Here is a 21,827-nt window from a genome sequence, read left to right on the forward strand (position 1 = left end):
CGCCCATGTGCACGTTCAGTATTGTACCACAATTATGTAATTCCTGTTTGCTAAGTTGAAGGACACGCCATCACAATGCAGCGGTGTAACTTCCATTGGTGCAGCAGGTGCAGTGGCACCAGGGCCACGAGGCCTGAGGAGCCCTGGTTTTGCTCCAAATTTTCATTCAAACAACCGCCAGGGGGGTACATTTCCCTCCTTGCACTAGTGCCCCTGGCACACTGGCCACCTTACTGTAACAAGGGTTGCATGGCTCTTGGGCTGTTCAGCCCTAGTCTGATAGAGCTAAATTATTAAATATGGAACAAGCCCACAATCCTAATTCGAGTCCTTGTCCTATTTAGCATTGTTAGCATGAGCCAGGTTTTGCACCCCTTGTTGTCACCCTGGCCACCAGTGCTGCCACCAGAGGGCGCTGCATTGGTGGGGTCTTTATTTACGCTCTTTCATTGGCCACCTCGGTGGTGCATTAGCCATTGGCCTACCGACATGGGCCTTGCGTGGCATAAACAACGGGCATCGATGATTGACAAGCCTGTCAAGAGGCAAGACTTTATTGGACCACATATGTAGAGTGAGACCTGCGATTGGTGTGTGACCGGGGACCCTTTTAATTGGTTTGTCTCCAGGGGGTCCTGTGATTGGTCTGTCGCTAGGTGGAGTTTGTTGATTGACAGAGCTGTCACAATCGGCGCTGTCTATTGGGCGGCACTTGCTTGGTGAGTGCTGTGATTGGTCAGGCTGTCTGCAGGGGGTGCTGCGATTGGTGGAGCGATGACAAGTGGCGCGGTGATTGGGCAAAGTGTCGGCAGGTGGCGCCCCAGCGCTGCTTCCTTCCTGAGCCGCCATTACGGGAGCTGCTGCGCCGCAGTGAGAGGCGGAGAGCGGAGGCGGGGGACAGCGAGCGAGGCCAGCCGGGGAGAGCGCCAGGGGAGCCGCGGGGAGACGCCGACCCCCCTCCCGGACACCGCCCGACGGACATGATGTTTCCACAAAGCCGGCACTCGGTGAGGCTGAGGGGCGCCGCGAAGCCCCGAGTGACAGGAGGGGGGAGAGGCGCCTGTCACCCTCCCCCCCCCCCGGGGAGGGGCGGGGGCTACCTCTGGCGACCCCCCAGATGACAGGAGATGGGGCTGGTGGAGGTGGGGGTTGGGTCTGTGATGCCCCCCCTATCAGCCCACAGGCGAGGGGGCTCCAGCATGCAGGGGGCCGCCTGACACGGGCAGGGCCTCAGGTAGGGGGGGTGGGGCAGTGACTCATCCTGCCCCTATGGTGATGACGTGGGTGGGGGTGTTGGGGGCAGTCACTGGCAGGGGGTCCCTCCCCAGTGATGGGCAGGGGGTCCCTCCCCAGTGATGGGAAGAGGGGTATCCGGTCCCTACGGTGATGGGGTTGGGGGTGTTAGGTGCAGGCACTAGGAAGCCCCCCTGGTGATGGAAGGGGCTCTGCCTGCCCCCATGCTGATGGTTTGATTGGGAGGAGTATGTTGGTGGCAGCAGGAGCTACAATTGGAGAGGCTCCTCCAAGTCCCTCCAGTGAGGGGGGCTGTTCCTCGCTCCTACAGTGATGATAGGGGATGGTGCCAAGCACCACAATGGGGGCAGGTACCCCCGCCCTATGGGGGCTGTTACAGATATGTAAGAAACAAATGGGGACACTGGTGGCTGCTTGATTTCACCTGCCACCCCTGGGGTGTCTGGCTGGGAGAGAAGCTTCAGATCCCTGTGTTGAGCATGGGGACAAGAGGAGTGATGGGGCAGCGGTTGTGTCACTGAGGAAGCCAGTAAAAGCTATAGGATTGATGTTTGGATGGAACGAGTAGGCCAAAGGTGGGGCTAGGGTAGTTGGCATCACATTCGTTCACTTAAACCTTCCAAACTCCTCTGCTTTGGAGGATATCCCAAGTACCACCCTCCTCCATACACAAAAGCAGACCAGGTGTTGTGCCTTCTTATACCTCACCCCTAAAGCCTGGAATGACCTTCCACAACACATTAGAGCATCTTCCTCTCTTCTTAACTTCCACAAGAAGCTGAATACCTGGCTCTTTGAGTAAGCCCTCCGAGGCTGATCTCTCACACCGGCTACTAAGCCCTAGGTACCCTCACTGGGTTAAGCGCTTGTAAGTAGCCTGTTAACAGGACATGGGTGTAGTAGGGAGGGGTATCAAAAATTGGTGGAGGGACACCTAAAAATAATATAATGGGGTAGTAAAGCTCATGGCGTAAAGAAGTAGCATAGGCTGCAGAGAAAGATAGCTGTAAGAACAATGGGGACGGTGTTGAAAAATCTGTAGGTGCAAGTGGTAGCAAACACTACTGTTGTGCAAAAAGAGGCATTGTGAACGGTGCACCATATAGAGAAGGGAAGGAAAAGCCTTAAAGGATTGGTGGAGTTAAAATACAGGAAAGGTGGAACTGGGTCAGAAAATAACAAAAAGAAAGGAGTAGTAAAGGCAATGAGAGAGTGGAGAAATGCAGTTGTAAGTGATAAGGCAAAGGACCATTTAAGACTGTAGAGAAGCAGTAAGGACTGCAAGGATACATGGAAACAAACAACGTTTTTTGGCCAACGTGAACCTGTAATGAAAGGCCTCTGGCACAGTTAAGGGCATGGGGATTTGCAGGTGGAATCTTCACCCGGGTAACCTGAACTAATGATATTGTGTAAAGGTGTGAGGATTTGGTTGTTCGTTTGAAAGGGCAAAGCCGCTGGGTAACCTGACAATGCAGTGATTACCATATGAGCAGATATAACTTTCAGTTCCCTAATATAGCTCCCTGTTGAGGCACTATGCATGTATAAAACTAATCCTTTAATGGAGTTTCACCTAAATAGTCCAAAGTACCTTTTTCAAAACGTGACCATATCCGTGAACTTCCTCATGGTTAGAAGCAAATGAGATAATGTCTGCAGATTTTACCAATCTCGTGCCGTGCGAGTCTGCTCTGGAGCTCTTATTCATATCTAAAAGATTCAAGCAGCGCAAGTGCTCCTTGAAAGTATACCGTCTTGACAAAGACCTTTATTGTCCCTATCAATTCCTTTGACTCTGAATGTAACTTTAAAAACCTTGGTACACATTTACAATATTTTGGCGTATGGGAGCGCCATCAGCCTTCTAATTGCGCTGGCTTACGTCAAAAGAAAATGGCAGGAATGCGATGCATCTCCAAGATAGGTGTCTGTTGTTGGCATAATTGTTTGTTTGTGCAGAAAGAGACACCTTCCTGTTCAAAAACAATCAAAGGAGGCGTTTTCCTCGTTTTGTGTGTGCTGCAGCACACATGTATAGAGAAAAAACGAGGAGAAATGTAAACATTTCTCGTTACGCCTGCTTTGGAAAGGTGTTAGTTTTGGCGCTGCCCCAGATATATGCTATGGTGTAAATTTGGGTCAGTGTCAAAAACCATGGGTATTGCGTGGTAATGGAACGTCTCTACCATGCAGGGTGGCTTTGCGTGGCCTTGCAAATATGGGCCTTCATACTGCACCTCAGGAGCTTCGTCAAAGTGCAGCAGGGGCATTGTAAAAATGCTCCCCCCTTTTTTATTAACTGTTTGGTCCATAGACGCCTTATGATTCATCAGAGCAAAGGACCAGCAGATTGTTTAACAAAATGTAAGTCCCATTAACCCCTTCCGTGCTGAGGACGGCTGGGAGCTGTCATGGCACACAGTGCTCGTGTGCTGGTGACGGCTCCCGGCAGTCATGACTGCACCCGCGATCGGAATGTGCCGCGCAGAATCGCGGCCACGCCCAATGGGTTAATATAACTCGAAAATTGGTATTAGGATAAACGTTTCCAAATGAAATCGCCGAACCTCTGTATTCGCATCCCCTACACATTCTAGGCTACTACTGTGATTGCTGTAACACTGTTGTATGTGCAAGTTTTGTTTTGGTAATTGTCCCGATTAGTTCAAATGCAATGTTACAAATTGTATCAGAGGGCATGCAAATATTGAGATGGTCTAACGTCGCCCCAGTCCCAGAACCTTTTTCATCGTAGTAAATAAACAAGGCAGAATAAGATAATTGGGCATGGTAAGAGGTTTCTAGCTAAAAACCATTAGGGCCAATAATATGTGTGCTTAGCTTTAAAATGGAGTGTAGTCTGCTAAGGACAAGTAGGGTGGCAAATGTGTGTAGTAGCAGTGGCTTTTGAGACCCACACTGATAAGTCATAGCCTGAACTTCCTGTATAAGGTTCCCTCTACAAGGCCCTGCTTCCCGTTGATGTGTAAGGGAGATTCCTGAACATTCAGACAGCCAGTAAGTTAGAGAGGGGTGTGTGTGTATGCAGGGACTGAACCTGTAATCTGTCAGCCTGTAGTCCAGGACCACACTAAACTCTGCAAATGATTGTAGCACGAGTGCTTATGAATTTGAGTGCTAACACATTTTGTTTAGTGTATTACACCTGGAAGTCTGCAGTATAAATAAAGCGTTATTTACAAGTTCATATTCTCTTCCATTGAAGGGCTCGTCTCACCTGCCACAGCAGCTGAAGTTCACCACCTCCGACTCCTGCGACCGGATAAAAGATGAGTTCCAACTTCTCCAAGCACAATATCACAGGTAGGCTTTGAAGCACCACAGAGCTGGTCATCAGACACCCTTTCAGCCACTAGCCTGGTGTCCCGCAGCAGAGTCTCAGGCCCCTCACCTGATGCAGTAATTGCCCCCACGCAAGTCATGCAAGCACAATATCACAGGTTGGACTCGTGGCATCAGCACTGTCCAGAGGGACACAGATAGTCATCATGGACACTCTTTCGGACACCATCCTGATGTCCTTGAGCAGAGTCCTTGACTACATACTTGGCTCATCATCTGCCTCCACAAAAGTCGCAAACTATGAAGGGGTTGAGGTGGCGGGCATGCTATGGCCGGTCTCTCTGAAGGACCCTTGAAGTTGACCAAAAGAGGATGTTTTATAGGCCTTTTCCGAACCCTTTGACCATGTTCAATGCTGTGGCCCGTGTTGTATCGAGTTTGTCACTCGTATGTCTACCTCATTTCAATGCCCCGGGATCTTGACTGAGCTCCAAATCTGAAGACGCTTTTCGATGACGATTTTTCCAAATATGAAGCATCTTCAAAGCGTCAATGGGATCTGGAGTGTCTGTCTTTGTGTTTTTTTTTTTTTTTTGTTTTTTTTTGTAGGTGCCTACTTTGATTTCTCAACCACAAATGCAGGACCTGTGACACGTTCCTTCCCTGTCTTCATTAGATGGGGATTGTAAAAAAGCCAGGGGCTCTGCTTGGCCAGTGCAGTTGTTTAAAACAGATGCCTGAAGATAGCTGGGTTTATGCATGTGCTTTTCGTGTATAAGTATTCAGGGGTGGCCATCGTGTGTCCAAGAGGCCACATTTTTTAGACATCCAAATATGATAAATTTATGTGCAATAAATAAGAAAAAATCTTCTACATAGCCATTGGTTATCAGGTAACAGTCCTGCTTCAGTCTAGCTGGGCATTTGTTGGACTCCTGGATATTAATATCCTCTTTGATCAGTGGCAGCCGCGTGTGTTTTTTTTTTTTTGTACCCTCTTTTGTTCCTACGGTCAGGTGGTCTTGGAGCAGGTCCTTGCCCTTTTGTGAGGTAGAGCCTTTGTACACTGGGCTCTGCTTACCATAATTAATTTCAGTTCTACATAACTTCTGGCCGTATTACGTGGTGGGTCACTGGTTGAGCAGGGAGTTGATTTTCTGAGGGGCTTCTTGTTGGTGGAGGATGCATACTGCATCTCGGGTGGCTTACGTGCAGACTGGGGCTTTGCGCATAATTCATCGTGCTGATCCTTTGACGCCTGTTCAAAGGATTTTATGATATCAAAGGAGATCCCAAGATCTCCCTCACTTACGACCTTCATGGTCTGGGCACTCCGTTTCACAGTTTTAATGTGTGGTGCATCCTTGCACTAGATTGTGAAGTACGTAACTAGCATGGGCAGGAGCAGAGCTGGGGATTTTGGGAGGGAAGAGCAGCTCATCATGCAGACCTGCTGAAGGGGGAATCTGCAGCAGGCGCAGTCTGGCCTTGGGTGGCTGTCGAGGAGGTACTCCAGGCTCTTGAACGTTGGTGAGCGCAACACCATAACCAGCAGCAAAGGAACATGGCAGTAGTGGCCGAGCTGAGCACTTGTAATGCACGCCTCTTCGCGTTAGGTGGTGCGATAATGAAGCACCGAGGACCAGCATGCAAGACCTGCTCAGGGTGGTACCTGCGCTCGCCTTACAATCTACTGTGTGAACTAGGGAACCGCAGCAAGCTTAGGCGCGCATGTTTGGCCATCAGGGATTTGGAGTATGGCTACAATCGGCAACAAATGCTTATTAAAGGCCTATGTGGGAACAGAGCTAGCACAGGCAGCAGCAGCTTCATGAGACATAGGCTGTAGCAATTATATTAACCTCTTGGCTGCTAGGCGTTTTCCCCCTCCTGTGCTGGGAATTACCATTTTGCTGTTTTCATGACGAGCTCAGCTCGTCATCAGCACATGACACCCGTGGGTGGTGACGAGCTGAGCTCGTCATCAGCATCGAAAGGGTTAAGAACCTCTGTGCTGCTTTGCTGCTTGTGTTTGGGGGCCAGTTATTCTGATTGAGCTCTTACTGTGTTCTTCATTTTCAGCTTGAAGTTGGAGTGTGATAAACTGGCCAGCGAGAAGTCCGAAATGCAGCGTCACTATGTTATGGTATGGAATTTGTGCTGTGGCTCACACCCCAGTAACACTTCATTTCACTTGAAGCAGAATTACTGCCCTGGATTAATGCATTGTTCGTCATTGTCTGTCTCTCGGATTGCTGGTGCACCAGCTGGAGTGTGCCCATGTCTTAGGGTAAATAGCTATGCGGCACAACAGGTTGGCGACTTCATGGGGCAGTGGTTGGCGCTTGTTGTGTTGAAGAGCACTTGTCATCATTGCTGGCTTAACCCTTGTCTTGGAAGACTTATTTGTACTGCTCTGCCTTGCCGGGTTCCTTAATTATGGGACCTTTTCCTGTAGAAAGTATTGCTGCCCCTACCCACCTCTGCTTCACAGGGACTACTTTAGAAATATTATTCCCCACTCTGTCTTCATGTTTCTCTCCTTGTACTTTATTTTGTTAATGTGTATTATTTAGCACCGCGGTCCTTAGACGGCAGCAGTGTATTACATCTACGGTAGAGCATTGATCCAAGAGGGAGATGTCTTTACAAAGAAATATCCAGTTTGGAACCAGGTACAAGAGTCAGTAGTCATGGGAGGAGTGCATAGAAACCAGAGAGGGAGCCCCTCAGCACTTTGTGGGGAAGATCATGTTGGTCTCCCTGGAGTAATACAAAGGCGGGTTGAGGCTGTAGCCCCAGAGATGGTCTAAGTGGAGGTTTGGTTAGTCCATTTCTTGTGGGTTTGGCTTCTGAGCTGCTGCTACTAGGAAAGAAGGTGTGTTCCCCTTGTATGGGGGGTCTGTCTTACAGGCCACTGTGAAGCGCTCTGAAGACAGTGGTGAGGTTGGTGCGAAACAAACCTGAATCTATGCACCATGTACCTCATTTGTTTCTGGATTTTTGTGACGTTCCTAGTCTCTGGAATAACTGGTGAATGTCATCTTTACCTCCTTTTTTCTGTTGTTCATCCCACTGGAATTGTCTGCTTTTGTGCAGCATAGAATGTCTTTCTTCTCCTGCCTGTTTTCAATCTGCCCTTTAGAGAAGCCAATCATATTTAATATGCAGAATCCATTTTCTTTCTCCATTTTGAAATCTATTTCAGTTTGCTGCTGTTGGGAAGTGATGTGCGGAATTCGTAATGTGTGCCTAGATCCCTGGGAGTGGTTCTAACTGGGAGGAAAGATGAACTGGATTCATGGTGGCAGTGGGCTGCGAACCGGCTGAGCTCTCTGCGATGAGTGTGACCCGCATAAGATTGAGTGGTGTGCAGCCTGGGTGCTGATTGTTGTTGGTTGTGAAGCGGTTTGGTCCCTACCTTGTAAACTAGAGCACAATTGATGAAGGTGCCCTTACTGTGGACTAGCCCTTCCATAGTGGATACCAAAGTAATGGCGTGCTTCCCCACACTTCAGCGGTGTGGCAGTGTTGGTGACTTTGCCAATGCACCGTTTGTGTTGCCCACCTGCTGTATTGAAGTCTCTCGTCTACAGTCTCTGGTTCAATCCTGATTTCTCAAATATGCGTTTGTAGTAGTAAATGTTTATTTCGGATTGGCAATCCATAAAATAAGCACAATTATCATGATTTCAATTTATATAAACAATTATTTTAATTTGTATATGATTTTGATGGGATCAAATATGCCACAACCTAGCTATACACAATTCATGTTTTGAGTTCCTTCAGAAAAGCATTCCATACAGGATTAGATAAAAGCTAAAAAATATATAAAATTAGCAGCGTCCTTTCTGGCTAATTATTGCACTTCATAAGACTAAAAACTAGGAGGAAAGTGTTCTTTAGTACTGGTCAGACCACAATTTGTATGCATAGTTTCAGCAAAATTCTTCTAAAATACCAAATGAATTTGGGTACACTACAAATGAATTCACAAGTGGTACTCTTTCTGCCGACTGCGAATTATTCATGCAGCGTGCGTTTTTATATCTTCAGCAGATGTACTTTCCATCAACTTGAAACCCAGTGCTAAAATAATTCTGAAACTTGTAAGTAGAAATGCAAAAATGTCACTTTGAGGGAATAGAAAACATTGTTAGAAGAATAATTTGTTCATAATGAAGCACTTCAACACACTCCTATTAAATGAAAAAAAAATGTGAACAACTTCTATAAGAACTAAACATGAAAACTTGAACTTCGGGCTTGAGTGTTGTTTTCGATTCCTTAGATAAGAAAGAAGATGAGGGAATGGGGTTAGAAAGCCAGCAGCCACACTAACCTGGAATGTGACTGTGTCTTATAAAGAGTGATGCTTCAGGGTCCCACAATGTAGAGCAGTATTAGTTCCATTGAGCAAGAGAAACTCGAAGTTTTGCAGGCTGTTCCTGTGTTTTAGGGTAACTTTGCTCATTTTTTTCTTCCTCCAGTACTATGAGATGTCCTACGGGCTAAACATTGAAATGCACAAGCAGGTAAGTAGATTGTTACATTTTCTTGCGGCATGCCAGAGTGGATTGTGTTGTGTGCAAGCGTGTTGTGTGTTTTGATGCAGATTGGTGGAAGGTTGCATGACCTTGGGGGAGGAGGGCATTGGAGTGGCTGTGCTGGCTGAGATTTTGTGTTGAACAGTAAGCATGGTAAAAATGCTTTATATTGCAGTAGGACGTGTGAACGTTGCTGTCTGAATCTCGTACCTTGTGCGTGTACTTTGTAACTCTTGCTCCCTCATTAGGTTTTTTTCATTTCAGGCTGAAATCGTTAAGCGATTAAATGGAATCTGCGCACAGGTGTTGCCATACCTTTCACAAGAGGTAACTTTTACATCATTGCTACAGAAGGGTGGGTGTGGGGTCACCTGTGATAGATAAAAGGCAGTTTAGTTCAGTTGTTAGCCATCTTGGCACAACCAGTTTGTTTTCGCAGCTGCTTGTTTTTGTGGTTCCAGACTACTATTGTAGACTTGACAATAAAGACCAATGCCGTAAATTCAGTGGCAATTTATCAGATCCACAGACAGTGTAAACTCCCCACATGTCCCTGCGCCTTATCAGCGTTTTCCTGAAGAGGTGTCTGTTGGAAGTGAATGGGCAGGAAATGATTTCATCCAAGCATTCCTTCACTCCTAGTCCATAGTTCCCTGAAGTTGTGTGTGTGATATGTCACAAACTGCTGTTTCTTTCATTTTTACTCAACCAGGTGCCAGTCATTTCCAACACTTCAGAGTCTCCATTCCCAAATGTGAAGCTCTCCTGTCTTTTTAGTTCTATTTTTTTTCTGATTGGAAACGTTTGAACTCAATTGCCCTCCTTTATTAGGTCTCGTTGGCATCTCAGTGCGAATCGCTGTCACCAGCGAGACTTATTGTCGCCGTGTAGGTAGCGAAGTGGGACAGGAGAGGAGCACAAGCTTACTAAGCCCATTGCAGACAATGGCTGTGAACGCGCGCGCTTTAGGAGACGTGCGCTGTGAACGCGCGCGCTTTAGGAGACACGTGCTGTGAACGCGCACGTCTCTTCTCACGCTCTCCCACACTTACACTTTCCCAGCGTGTGTCTCCTAAAGCGCGCAGTCACAGCCATTGTCTGCATTACTGAATGTTTGAGCTATTGGTTTTGCATTATTATTAGCAATGCCAATAGCTCAAACTATAATAATGCGAGACCTATTGCATTGCAAATGCTTGTTACTTAATTTGCTGCTTAAAGTAGAGCAGAGTTGTCTAGCATTGGTGGCAAGGGCTTGATCCATGCCACAAATTCGAGGTGCCCGCACAATCGCTCATCATGGAAGTGTTGCAGAGATCTTTTTTTTTTACTGAGTTTTATATAGCACGAACTTGACCCGGTATCGGAGCGATTTACAAAGCACCAGTTACGTTACATGAGGACACATTCATTTTTGCTAGGCACGGGGAGATGAAGTGATTTGCCAAGAATCGCAGGATGTTCAGCGTCATTGCGGAGACTCAAACCCAGTTCCCCAGATTCGAGGGCGGTCGACCGCCCTAGCGGTTAGGCCAACTCCTCTCCCCAAACCCAGATCTGTTTCTTGTACGCTTCTGTTGGACAAGTTATCTGGAGCGATGCTCCATGTAGTGAAGCCAGCCTCCATAAGGTGTTGGCATGGCTAATGTACCTAGAGCTGCTTTTAGTGGAGTGAAGTGAAGGTGGGATGACCGGTCAGGAGAGAATTACAGTAGTGTTCTAGAAAGCACCAATGGTGGTTGCTGCAAATTCCCAAAGGAAGCTCAAAGGGCCACATTTCTGTCCATGGTGTTGACTTGGGATTGTAAATGATCTTGTCTAGGATGACTCTTCAGGATTCGGCAAGGTCGGTGGTAAGTTTTCTGTTGAGGCTATTGCATGAGTCATTCCAGGGTTTCCCTGGAGGCTGGTGGATTGGATGAGGAGAAATGTGGTTTTGGACGGGTTCAGTTTAAATGATGGGTAGTCCTCCACTCCTGAACCATGTTTAGAGTGCTGGCGAGGCATGAGATGTCCTTTTTAAGAGGAGTCCTTCAAGTACAATTGGGTAACCTCAGCTTGTTGCTGAGAGAGGATCCTAGAGATTGATGCATTTGTTGAAAAAATGTCTGGGCTAGGATAGATCCGTGCAGAGCCCCTTGGGCTAAAGTCGCAAGGTTTGAAATGCATTATTTTTAGCATGTGTGATCTGCCTGAGGTAGGATTGGAATCCTTTGAGGATACTCCCATTAATGCCCATACTATTTTTGTGAGCATCAAAAACTTTCCAGTGATTTACCCTATAGAAAGCCACCGATAGGGCGAGAAGAATTGGCCGGCACGAGTTGCCTGAATCAAGGATGCAAATTGCATAGTCAACACCTTGGAGCAGGGCTGTTAGTCATTGACACAGATTGTTTGTAGGTGGAGGTAGGCTTAGATGGGTTAGGTAAGTTTTCTTGCTACACAATGTTCGGATGAGCTTTACAAGGAAAAGGGAGATTGGAAATGGGAAAACCCGTTTTGCGATTATTCGCATCTGCATAATGTTTTTTGAGAAGTGTTGTCACTTGTCCACTCTTGAGGCAGTCCGGAATCACTCTGTGGCTGAACTAGAAATTAACTAGTTTAGTCCAATAGGGTTGCTGGTGTGTGGTAACACTTTGGCAACGCAATGTTTTTCAGCAATTCCTCCTCTGCATTGTTGTCAAATTGCCAACTCTTCTCGATTTGCATTGAGGATTGTTATAGGAAAGATCACTCTCACTCCCCCTTTTTATTTTTTATTTTTCTCAACTGTTTATAATTCACCAGTCTGCAATTCTGCCTTATGGAGAGGAAGGGAGCAGGGGAGGTAATCCAGAAGAAAGCAGTTAAGTGTGTGGGCTGTGCTAGTTTCTGCTTCACAGGATTAAAATCTTTGGAATACCAAACAGATACTGTGTAGGTTACCTGGAGCCCTGGTAAGGTGATTGTCAGCCATTGCTGTAGTACACCTCTTTGAGCCCTTGTCTGCCCCTCCTGTCGTGCACCTCTTTGGGCCCTTGTCCTCCCCTCCTGTCGTGCACCACTTTGGGCCCTTGTCCGCCCCTCCTGTCGTGCACCACTTTGGGCCCTTGTCCGCCCCTCCTGTCGTGCACCTCTTTGGGCCCTTGTCCGCCCCTCCTGGCCCTCACCTCTTTGGGCCCTTGTCCGCCCCTCCTGGCCCTCACCTCTTTGGGCCCTTGTCCGCCCCTCCTGGCCCTCACCTCTTTGGGCCCTTGTCCGCCCCTCCTGGCCCTCACCTCTTTGGGCCCTTGTCCGCCCCTCCTGGCCCTCACCTCTTTGGGCCCTTGTCCGCCCCTCCTGGCCCTCACCTCTTTGGGCCCTTGGCCGCCCCTCCTGGCCCGGCTCGCACCACTGCGGGCCCTTGGCCGCCTCGCCTGGCCAGGCTCGCACCACTGCGGGCCCTTGTGTTAGTGCTCATGACAAACTCCCTTTGCACTACGGTTCTTAGTCTATCCACACCTTGGTATGAGCTGCCCCCCCGTGCTTGCTGTCCGTGGGTGGTCCCCTCCGTGGGTGAGCTGGAAGGTGCCTTCAGGTGCTAGAGATCAGTCATTAGCAGGCGTGGCCTGGAGTTTCTGTGCTCCGGGCATACCCCTGTTGGTTAATTTGTAGTCGTGTACCGGTGGGGGTCCTTGGCTCGTGGAGATGCTCTCCATCTTGCTGTGTTGGGAGCGAGGCACTCAATGGGTAAGACCTTTTAAAAGCAGCGTTGTGCATTCCTCTGCCTGGCAAGCCCTGGCACAGAGTGATGAGCAGCTGACCAGCTCTCGCACCTTTATTCACATGCATCTGATTCCTGCTCAACACCAAACGTTAAACATCTTTGTGGGATCTTCACCTCTACTAATGCAGTGAGAAGCCAGCGGCCGCTCTGCTGACACAATAGGAGGAGTCTGCGTGCTGGCAGCTGCCCTTTATAGCCCACTGACTAGGCTCATGCCCCTGAGTTGTTGGTTCTGCTTTCATGGTTACCCCTGCTTTTTGCCTTGTGTCAGTGTGTTTTTGACCTATTCAGCTGGTATCCTGCCAATCAGGACCCCAGCAACTGCTTTCTCCCCTAAATTGGTTTTGGTAAGTACTTTGGTACATCCACAATTGGCTACTGGTGTAACCTTTTGAAGTCCTAAATATATGGTACTAAGGTACCCAGGGGTCTTCCACTGGCTGCAGCATGTATTATGCCACCCATGAGAGATCACTCAAACTGTGACTACAGGCCTACCGTTGCAGCCTGTGTAAGCTGGTGTTAGCACCAGCTTACAACATATATATGTTTCCATACATCTGAGATCCTTGCTAAGTCACACCTATGGCAGGCTCTTAAGTCCTGCGGGCAGGGGGCTGGGTTAGAAATGTGAGGGTGCCCCTGCATGAGCAAGACACCCCTACAAACCCCGGGCCGATTCTCCAGGCTTTGTAAGTGCAGTCAGCCATTTGAAGACCTATAGTAGACGCAAGTAATTACAAGATGTTTAACTATATAATGGCTGCACTGAACCCAGTCATGTTTGGTATCAAAGGTATTGGAATTCTACCTTTTCACCGATTCCAGTGTTGGAAGTATGATCCTATGTACTGGGGCCCTTGGGGGACCCTCTGTACTCCTGGTAACAGCCTTTCAGGGTCTGCCAGCAAGCTAGTGCTGCTGCCGCCCTCACTCTATTTTGTTTTCTGCTGCTGGGCCAAACTCGAGCAGGGAAAGGTAGGACTATATTTTGCCCCTTGCAGGGAGGTGTGACCATCTCCCAGACAGGACTTGGTGTATTGGGCAGGGGGTGGAGGCGCTTGCCAGTGCTACCAGACTGCTTTGAAGGGTACATGTGGTGCCCTCCTTGCATACTACAGTTTGAACCAGTTCAGAAACCCTTGGTTCCGCTCTGGAGCGAAACTGGACAACTGACATGGCCGTGTTCTCCCCTCAGTACATTCTCCCCTTTGTACAGCCCCTCCTCTGAAAGGGACCTCCCCCCCCCCCCCTGAGTCGTCCCAACCTCTTCCTTAGGGTACTTAAGGCCTCCTCTGTGAGTAGGTTCTCAGATTTGTCGTGGGACCAGACTCCACCTTGAAACTACGTCGCTCTTTAATCATCTGGGCACTTGGACTTCGCCTGATACTGGGACTGCACCAAGGAAGACTCCTGCTGCTCCTGGTCTCACTGTTCAAGTCTTCTGCGTCTGCACTTCAATAGACCCGTGGGCATCAAGGACACCCTAAGAAATCTCCATTGTAGTAAAGGAGTCACTTCCTTGCATCTGCAGGCCCTGCAACGAAGTAGACTGGCCTGCTGCTCCTGACGCCCCACCGGTTGTTCTGTGGCTCCCTAGAGGTCTGTCCTCCCTGCAATTTGGAGGACAGTATCCCTCGTCTGGGCTGCTGAGACAAAATACCTGTGCCCTGCATCAACTTGCCGTTGCCAAGGCTTGTTGGCTCTGCATTCCAGAGATATTTGGGCTACAAGAAGCTCCAGCACACGCTTCCTGACAGAGTTCTCCCTGCATCTCTTGCATCGTGGGCCTCCAACTTTGGTGAGCTCCTTGAGGTCCTTTTGCAACTCCTGTGTCTTCAACCTGTGGCTCCTCCTGATAGTCTTCTCTTGCTTCAGTGGGCTCTCCTGCCTTTGAGTTACTTGGACCTGGCTGATCACAACGTTTGTTCCTTTTCGTCTTCCTGCCAGTTGCAGGTACCAAGGCTTGTTGGTGCTTCCACCGGACACCGACCACCTAGACCCGGACACCCGAAGTGGGACAGCTTGTGCAGGTTTCCTGGTCTTCCTCTGTGTCACCTGGTCCTCACAGCTGAAGCAACAAGGTCACAGTCTCTTATGAAGCTTGCGACGTTGTTATGCATTGTGCTTCCTTCCATGCCTTCTCGTCTCCTCTGGGGGGCATTGACTCTGTCCCCTCTGCTTGCAGGTTCTTCACTTCCAGAATCCACCCTTGGATTCCTCTGTACTCCTTCAGTCTTCTCCAGAGGCATCTTCTTCGAAGTCTCCCATTGTCGTCTACGGCAGGTTTTGACGTCACTTCACCTCTATGCACCAGACTTCCCTGGTGCAGTTAACCTGGTTCCTGTGGTATCCACGGGTGGGGTGGCTCTTCAACCTTCTGTCTTCCAAAGGGGTTTCTTTGGGTCCTCTGAGAAGGGTCCTTCTGAAAAACTGCAACCTTGATTTCTCCCTTGACTTCCATGGGTCACACAGCTATGTTTACACTCTGCAGACCGCCTCTGTGGGGTTTCTAGGTTCTTACCATGGGTGGTTCCTTGTGTCCTCAGCTACTATGAATATTCTGGTCCAAGTCTTGTTTTCTTTTGCAGTTCACATTCCACTTTCTTAATATGTGGTTTGGTCTCCCCCTGGAGACCAGTTTATATTTGTGCCACTAACCTGATAAATTTCAAAGTAGTCTTGTGCATTGTGTTATCTCCGGCCAGGAGATATACCAATGTGTTAGTGAATGTGTTGTGTAATAATTATTTTTCATAAATGCACTGTTTGGTTCTTTTTCATTTAACTTACACTACTTATTAAAGTTTCGTAAAACAAGCTCCTTTACCCTCCTTCAAGATAAGCCTGATGGTGCTCTCCACAGCTACCACTTTGAGAGCTTTCAAGGAATATCAGAGGCCACTAAAATCACCATAAGGTTTGTCTGGATTAGTGCATCACTTAAATAAGTGTGTACGATATACTAAACCAGCCTCCTACAGGTCTCCTGCTATTCCTCCGCCATGCAGTGTCTCCCAGGCACTGGGTGATAATACATTCATAACAGATCCTGTGCAGTGGGGGATACAGTGAGAACATTTATTATGGCACATTGTGTCCCTTTAGAGGGCTAATCAGACTTGTGGACACTGTAACCCCTGCAGTGACGTGGAGACATACCCCTATTTTCACGAAGGGTGTGCTGGCATGGATAGCCTTTTCACTGAATTAGTGCCACGTTTTGAAGTTTCTCACCAGGCTTAGGGCAGTTAACCTGGTATGTCCGCCCAAACTGGAGTAGAAGAAACTCTGGTTCTCCTGTGCATATTTAGGTTTAGAGTCCCTGGGTTATTTTTTTAATTTGCCTGTGGCAGGTATGCTGTTCTGACCACTTTGAGCAGCACCTCCACAGTCAGAAGCAGTTTGGTTCACGCTATGTGCTAGATAATGGTCTCACTTGCTAGGCTCTGTTAGCTTCTTATGTTTTGTTGGTTGGATGATTGGGCGTAGAACCTGCTCCCCTTGGTTTCTGACCTTTACCAGAGGTCTGTTACCTTGTAGGAGCTCCTAGGGTCGAAGGCGAGGCTGCATATGTTTCTTATTGCGTGGTATGCTGGGGTACTGGTCTTCAAATCCTCATTTGTCCTTGGATGAGCAGTTAAGGCTGTGGGGAGGGAGGTGGGCGGTTCTTACTGGACTATCTTTGACGAGTATTTCATGAAGCATCTTGTAGAAAAGAGCGCTCCCCTTTTCATCGTCTAACCTAATCTCGCCCCGCCGGGCCCTAGCTGATACATTGGGTGAATCTTGGAATTACAGAGCACTTTGACTTTGAACACAGCTAAAACTCCTCACTGGGAAATAATTGGACGGAGTGAAGCGACTGTATGGGCCAAGTGTAGCAAACCACGGGTCTTATTGGCTTTTTATTTCGTTCCAATCCTCTTTTCACCCTTCACTGCCTGACCCAACACCTTCCACAATAATGCAGTCTTTCACAGGTGATGCAGGCTGCTTCTTGCATATTTTAGATGACAGATGTGTTTGGATGAAAAGTAACTGTGTGCGCGGAAGTCCCCTACTAGGCCACCGTTGACACACCATCTTCACTAAGGTAGGTGCCCAAGTGACAAGTCTGCATTACCTGTATTCATTACTGTGCACTGATATGAGCAGTTTCTGCAGCACTTCCCAAGATGGTGGTATTTTTACATCACTCTTGAAATTGTCTGGGGCAAACGTAAGATTTGTGTCTCCCTTCAAGAATATGCTGAGAACATTTGCTATATCAGATGAGCACAGCATTACTTGCATTATTCAGAAAACAATTGTAGGAGTAAATCACATATCTGCCAGAATAGGGGTGTAGACTGTTGCAGCCTAGCGTAGAAAGGATTTTCATAATTGTAAAGAACACTTCTTCCACACCACTGAAAGAATCTGTTTTGAGTGGGGGCTCCTTGCTTCACTCTGACTCCAGTCTTCAAAAGGGTCAGTTTGACATTTTGTGGTCACTTTGCTTGAAGAAGTTTTGGATACGAAGGGATCTAAGTTTTCGCATTATACAGTATCCTCTTTGATGGGTGTTGGCCCCTGGACAGAATGCATTGTCCAGATGCCAGGCTTAAAAATGGGAATTGCTGCTTTGGTGACGGAAAAGGCAGCTGGTGCTTGAGGACTGCAACCAGCCAGCTGGAAGCGGCTCGACTCGTGCTTTGGAATCGATCCTTTGAGGCCTCCACTTTCACCTTGTCTGCTGGCCAGAACCCTCTTGGCCCGGAGAGCAGAGTGTTGGCTCCTTCCCATCTGGGAGCAGCAGGTCCAAGTGGATGCGGTGCAGTCTGTTCTGACTTGCCTTCTAGTTTTGTTTTTAGGTCTCGCCTGAGCCACCACCCATGCGCTGCTCTGCGAGGCTTCTAGTCTGAGCACATGCTCGTGCATGTGCTTTTTTTTGGTTGCTCCCACGCTATTGGCCTTTGCGTGCGTCTTTCTAAGAAAGACCGCACGCAATTGGCTAAAGGCGGGTGCATGTCCTACCGGGTGCCAGCTGCATACCTCTCATTCCTTGCAGTGCGCGCGTGCCGCGCTTGTTATGCATGGAGATAGTCAGTGATGTGCCCATAATCACAAGATATTTTAACCTACCGCCAGACCGATCCTGGTTCCTGAAATTCAGTCGTCCGCTCTACCTGGTTCCCAGCCTGTCACATCATGTTGTTTTTGTATTGTTTCAATGCGGATGCTGCTACGCATTTGTAACGATTAATGAACACGGGACTCCTACAAGACATTTTCTAGAAGCGGAGTGGTAACTACTTCTTGATATCTTACTTCAGTAATAGGTTCGCAAAGTTTAGGGTTCGCGCAGGGGCACACAGCTGTCGCACACGTCGTGTGCACACACCTAGAAAGCCCTGTTGGCGCGAGAAAAATAACCTAGCAGCCGACCAGCGTTCTCGCCATGATGAACATCTTTTGTACTCCAGCCCGCGTTTCTGGAAGCAAACTACAAGGCCTTCTTCTTACAGCTCACAAGCACGTGCAAATATAACCTGCTCAATCTTTTCACCTGGTCAAACTGGAAAGGGGGGGATTTTTGGAGATTGAAAAAGCTGCACAATGAATGAAGGGTAAACCATGACAGGAAATCTGTGGAAAAAGGCAGTTGGAGCAGAAATACAAGATCCACTGCTGAACACTGGAACATACTACAACAAATATGACCCGACTTCATAAAACAAACCATAGTAATGGAACAGAAAACAAACACAAATAATTAGCAATCCGTTCACCTGCACCATCTGTTTCGTTGCCTGAAGTGGGCAATAACTATTAGAACGTATGTTATACTGCACAGTGAGAACGCTCTGCATTGAGCACATTTACAGTGAGTTTTCATATAGTAAATATTGTTTGTTCTTTTTAGATACATCCCTGGAAGTCTAGAGGTGTCCTCGTGCAATAGTATCAGACAATTGACCTATCAATTTGATTATCAGAATCAACCGTATCAGTGTCCCATGTTGAGTCTGTATTCTGTAAAAATGTGAAAGATTCTCTAAGAGTTTCGAAGGTCTTTAAAACTAGGTTACCACTTGCATTTAATGCACTTGCAAATTGATGTCTTTTTATTATTTTATCTAGTATTGATGATTTACTTAAGCATGTTTTTTAAGTTTGAAAAATGTGTAGAAATCTTAATTATTACGATTGAGATGCCTTTAAATTGGCCAATAGATTTTTGATGGTGCCAGGTCAGTCCAAGTAATTGCCTGCAATATGTATCTTTTTGTTGGACCAGAAGGAAGTCCGGATGGAGTTCAGTTTTATTTTTGCTTGCGCATCAATTTGCAAAACTGCACTTTTAGAGTTGATGATGTTTGTAGGGGTGGATGTTTAGTGTGTTCATTGTTAGGAAGGATGATGTGTTGAAGTCGTGGAGTCGGAGGACGAAGTGTACAGGATCAGAGAGACACGTGTCCATACTTTTTTTAATTTATGAAAAACAGTTCCCCCTACTTTTTGTGAATGGACAACCGTCCCACTGTATTTCCGATAGTTTGCATGCTTCAGCTGAGTCCAGCAAGGAGTCTCCTGGGCTGTGAAACTAAGGGAGGGGCAGACAGCTAAACAAGACTACTTGCCAGGGTGCCTGCTTGCCTGCAAGAAATGTACATGTGCGCAACTGGTTAATCTGCAAATGTAAAGGGTGCTTGGAAGCCGATATTGGCTTTAATTGATGGAATCATTTGAAGTTTCACGATGACACCGGTTTATTCTTTTTGAGCGGTAGTGCAAGTGAGTTTCCAGCTGAGCTATGAAATTTCTGCTTTTAAGGGAAAGTTATATTAAAGAAGCATTTTCAATGCAATAGTCTTGCATTTGAAAAAGTTTTAGCTATTGTCATTGTAAATGACAAAGCTTTTATCTGTGTTGGTTTTGAAAATTTACGCTTCTTTGAGCTATTGACATTGCAAATAACAATGCCTTTTATTTTTGTTTTTAAAACCTAAATAAAAGGCTTTGTCATTTCAAATGGGAATAGCTTAAATCCGCATAAATGCGAGACCTATTGCATTGCAAATGCTTGTTTTTAATTGTGTGAATGTTGAGTCACTCTGACCCCTAGAGCGAACTGCTTAGCGTTGATGTTGTAGAGTCTGTGTAGTAGAAGGTAGATTGCTGAACAGCCTTGCCTTTTGTAGGATTGGAGAAAACTGTTGCATGTCCTACATGTGACTGAGTGTATGCACACCTTTTAGAGGAAGTGACCTGCCTATTGGGAGAAATAATCAGGATTTTGCTTTAGACCATGGTGCTTCTTGTGTGCTGAGTGACAGAGGCTGCATCTAGTGTGGGGAATTATAGGTCCATGTGAGCAGCCGTTCTGATCATCCGCGTTGTGCAATAGGCACCTTGGCGACAGCAGCCTTACGCCTGCTCATAGTTTCATCAACCTTACTCTTGCTTATGTTGAATTATGCTGATTATAGGCACAGCAGATCAGGCAGTGGAGTCTGCTTCACCTCCACTCGCTGTGTCCTAAACCTGCTCTGCTCATCCCAGATGAGCTGCAGTGGGTGCGCTGGAAAGCTGCACCTTGGCTGTAAGGGCAGATTAAATGACAGATGATTAGGACAAAACGGTTTAGAATGAATTGGGAGAAAAGATTGAGTAGCCTAGCTTCCTTGTAGCAATCTGTTGCAAGGAAACTCTTCTGCTACTCTAGTAGTTTGGATGGGTTCCAAGGGTGGCTGGGCTGCAGTGCAGCGAAGATTGCCGGCACAGATTCTTCTTGCGGTATGTGAGGTCTTCGACATGTGTGCATCTCTTGCGCCGACTCTGGAGTGGTTGACGCTTGACCTTGAATGTCGTGATGACCCAAAGGAGAGGTTTAACAGCGGACCTGTCAAGCTCACTCAACCCAGGCGCCATGTGAATACACTCTTACTAATTACACCAGTTTAGTAGTTCTCATGTACCCTGGAGTCTGGGATCTTTGATGCTGGCGTGCTGGTTTGGGGGTCGTGGCGGGCAGAGTTGGACTTGAAAAGTTGCACGTGAATGGAAATGCATCCCCTTCAACAGGTTTATGTGTGGGGGAACTTTTGAGGTGTCCTGAATATTGTGCATTTTGATTTAGTCAGGAGTTTAGCTGAGTACACTTGGGGGGTGGAGAATATGCAACTGATGCCATTTGATGACCGTGAAGCCAGGCGTCCCAGAGTAATTTACATGGTATAAGCAGCTCCTTGATGTTGGCTTTTGCGATAAGTTAGTGACTTCAGTGGCAGAATCAAATGGACACTTCCGTTGTATGTGCTAATAGCAAGACTCCTGTGGCTGAAGGCCCACCCAGGACCAACCCCAGAGATTGAACAACTTGCGTCTGGTTTAGCTTGAGTGGGTGCAACAAGTTGGTGTCACTCTGATACCACGGTACCTGACATGCCCGTCCTTGGCGAACCATTGCAGTTCCATGTAATGGGATGTATTGGTTCTTCAACCAATCCTAGTAGACGGCAGGTTCTCAATTGCCATGGGACTGTCTTTGTGGTGCACAATTCAGTTTCCTTTGTATTTATGTATATCTTTCCTATTCTTTTAGTAAACCGAAATATTGGCCTTGAGGTTCTTGGAAAGTCTGCATGGTTCTTGCATAGCTCTACCCTAGTTCAGTGGCGAGAGACTTTCTCCAATTTTTTGCTAAGGAGTGTGTTTTGGACAGATGATATTTAATGGATCCCCAAGATTGATGGAACTTGGTTCTTCTCTTCGATAATAAATCCAATGAACGCTTTTACGTCTTCATTAGTCTTACTTAGGGTTACTGCTAGATTCCTAATGATTCTTCAATACTGAAGACCAACCTTTCAAGCATGGCCTGCTTTTAAGTCTGTGAATCCCTCTTTGGGGCAGTGGTCTTTGTATTCTTCATTGCTTCAACTTTATTAATCCGTTCAGCCCTGCTTTTAGAACTGTTA

At 47.3% G+C, this 21,827-nt stretch overlaps 1 protein-coding gene across 4 annotated transcripts in view; it reads left to right on the top strand.

Moving 5' to 3' along the window:
- Positions 1-765: 765 nt before the first annotated feature.
- Positions 766-21,827, top strand: part of TLE5 (TLE family member 5, transcriptional modulator) — a 35,102-nt gene continuing 14,040 nt past the window's right edge. For 2 of the 4 annotated variants that reach the window (XM_086946767.1, XM_086946766.1), the window contains exons 1-5: positions 810-1,007; positions 4,484-4,581; positions 6,643-6,706; positions 9,054-9,098; positions 9,375-9,437. In XM_086946767.1, the coding sequence (XP_086802893.1) occupies positions 981-1,007; positions 4,484-4,581; positions 6,643-6,706; positions 9,054-9,098; positions 9,375-9,437 (297 nt within the window). In that variant the 5' untranslated portion in view covers positions 810-980. Of the gene's footprint in view, positions 1,008-4,483; positions 4,582-6,642; positions 6,707-9,053; positions 9,099-9,374; positions 9,438-21,827 lie in introns of all 4 variants that reach the window. The other 2 variants (XM_086946764.1, XM_086946765.1) reach the window with 2 other exon arrangements.

This window comes from Lissotriton vulgaris, chromosome 12 (assembly GCF_964263255.1).
Source record: "Lissotriton vulgaris chromosome 12, aLisVul1.2, whole genome shotgun sequence".
In the NCBI taxonomy this organism is placed as follows: domain Eukaryota; kingdom Metazoa; phylum Chordata; class Amphibia; order Caudata; family Salamandridae; genus Lissotriton; species Lissotriton vulgaris.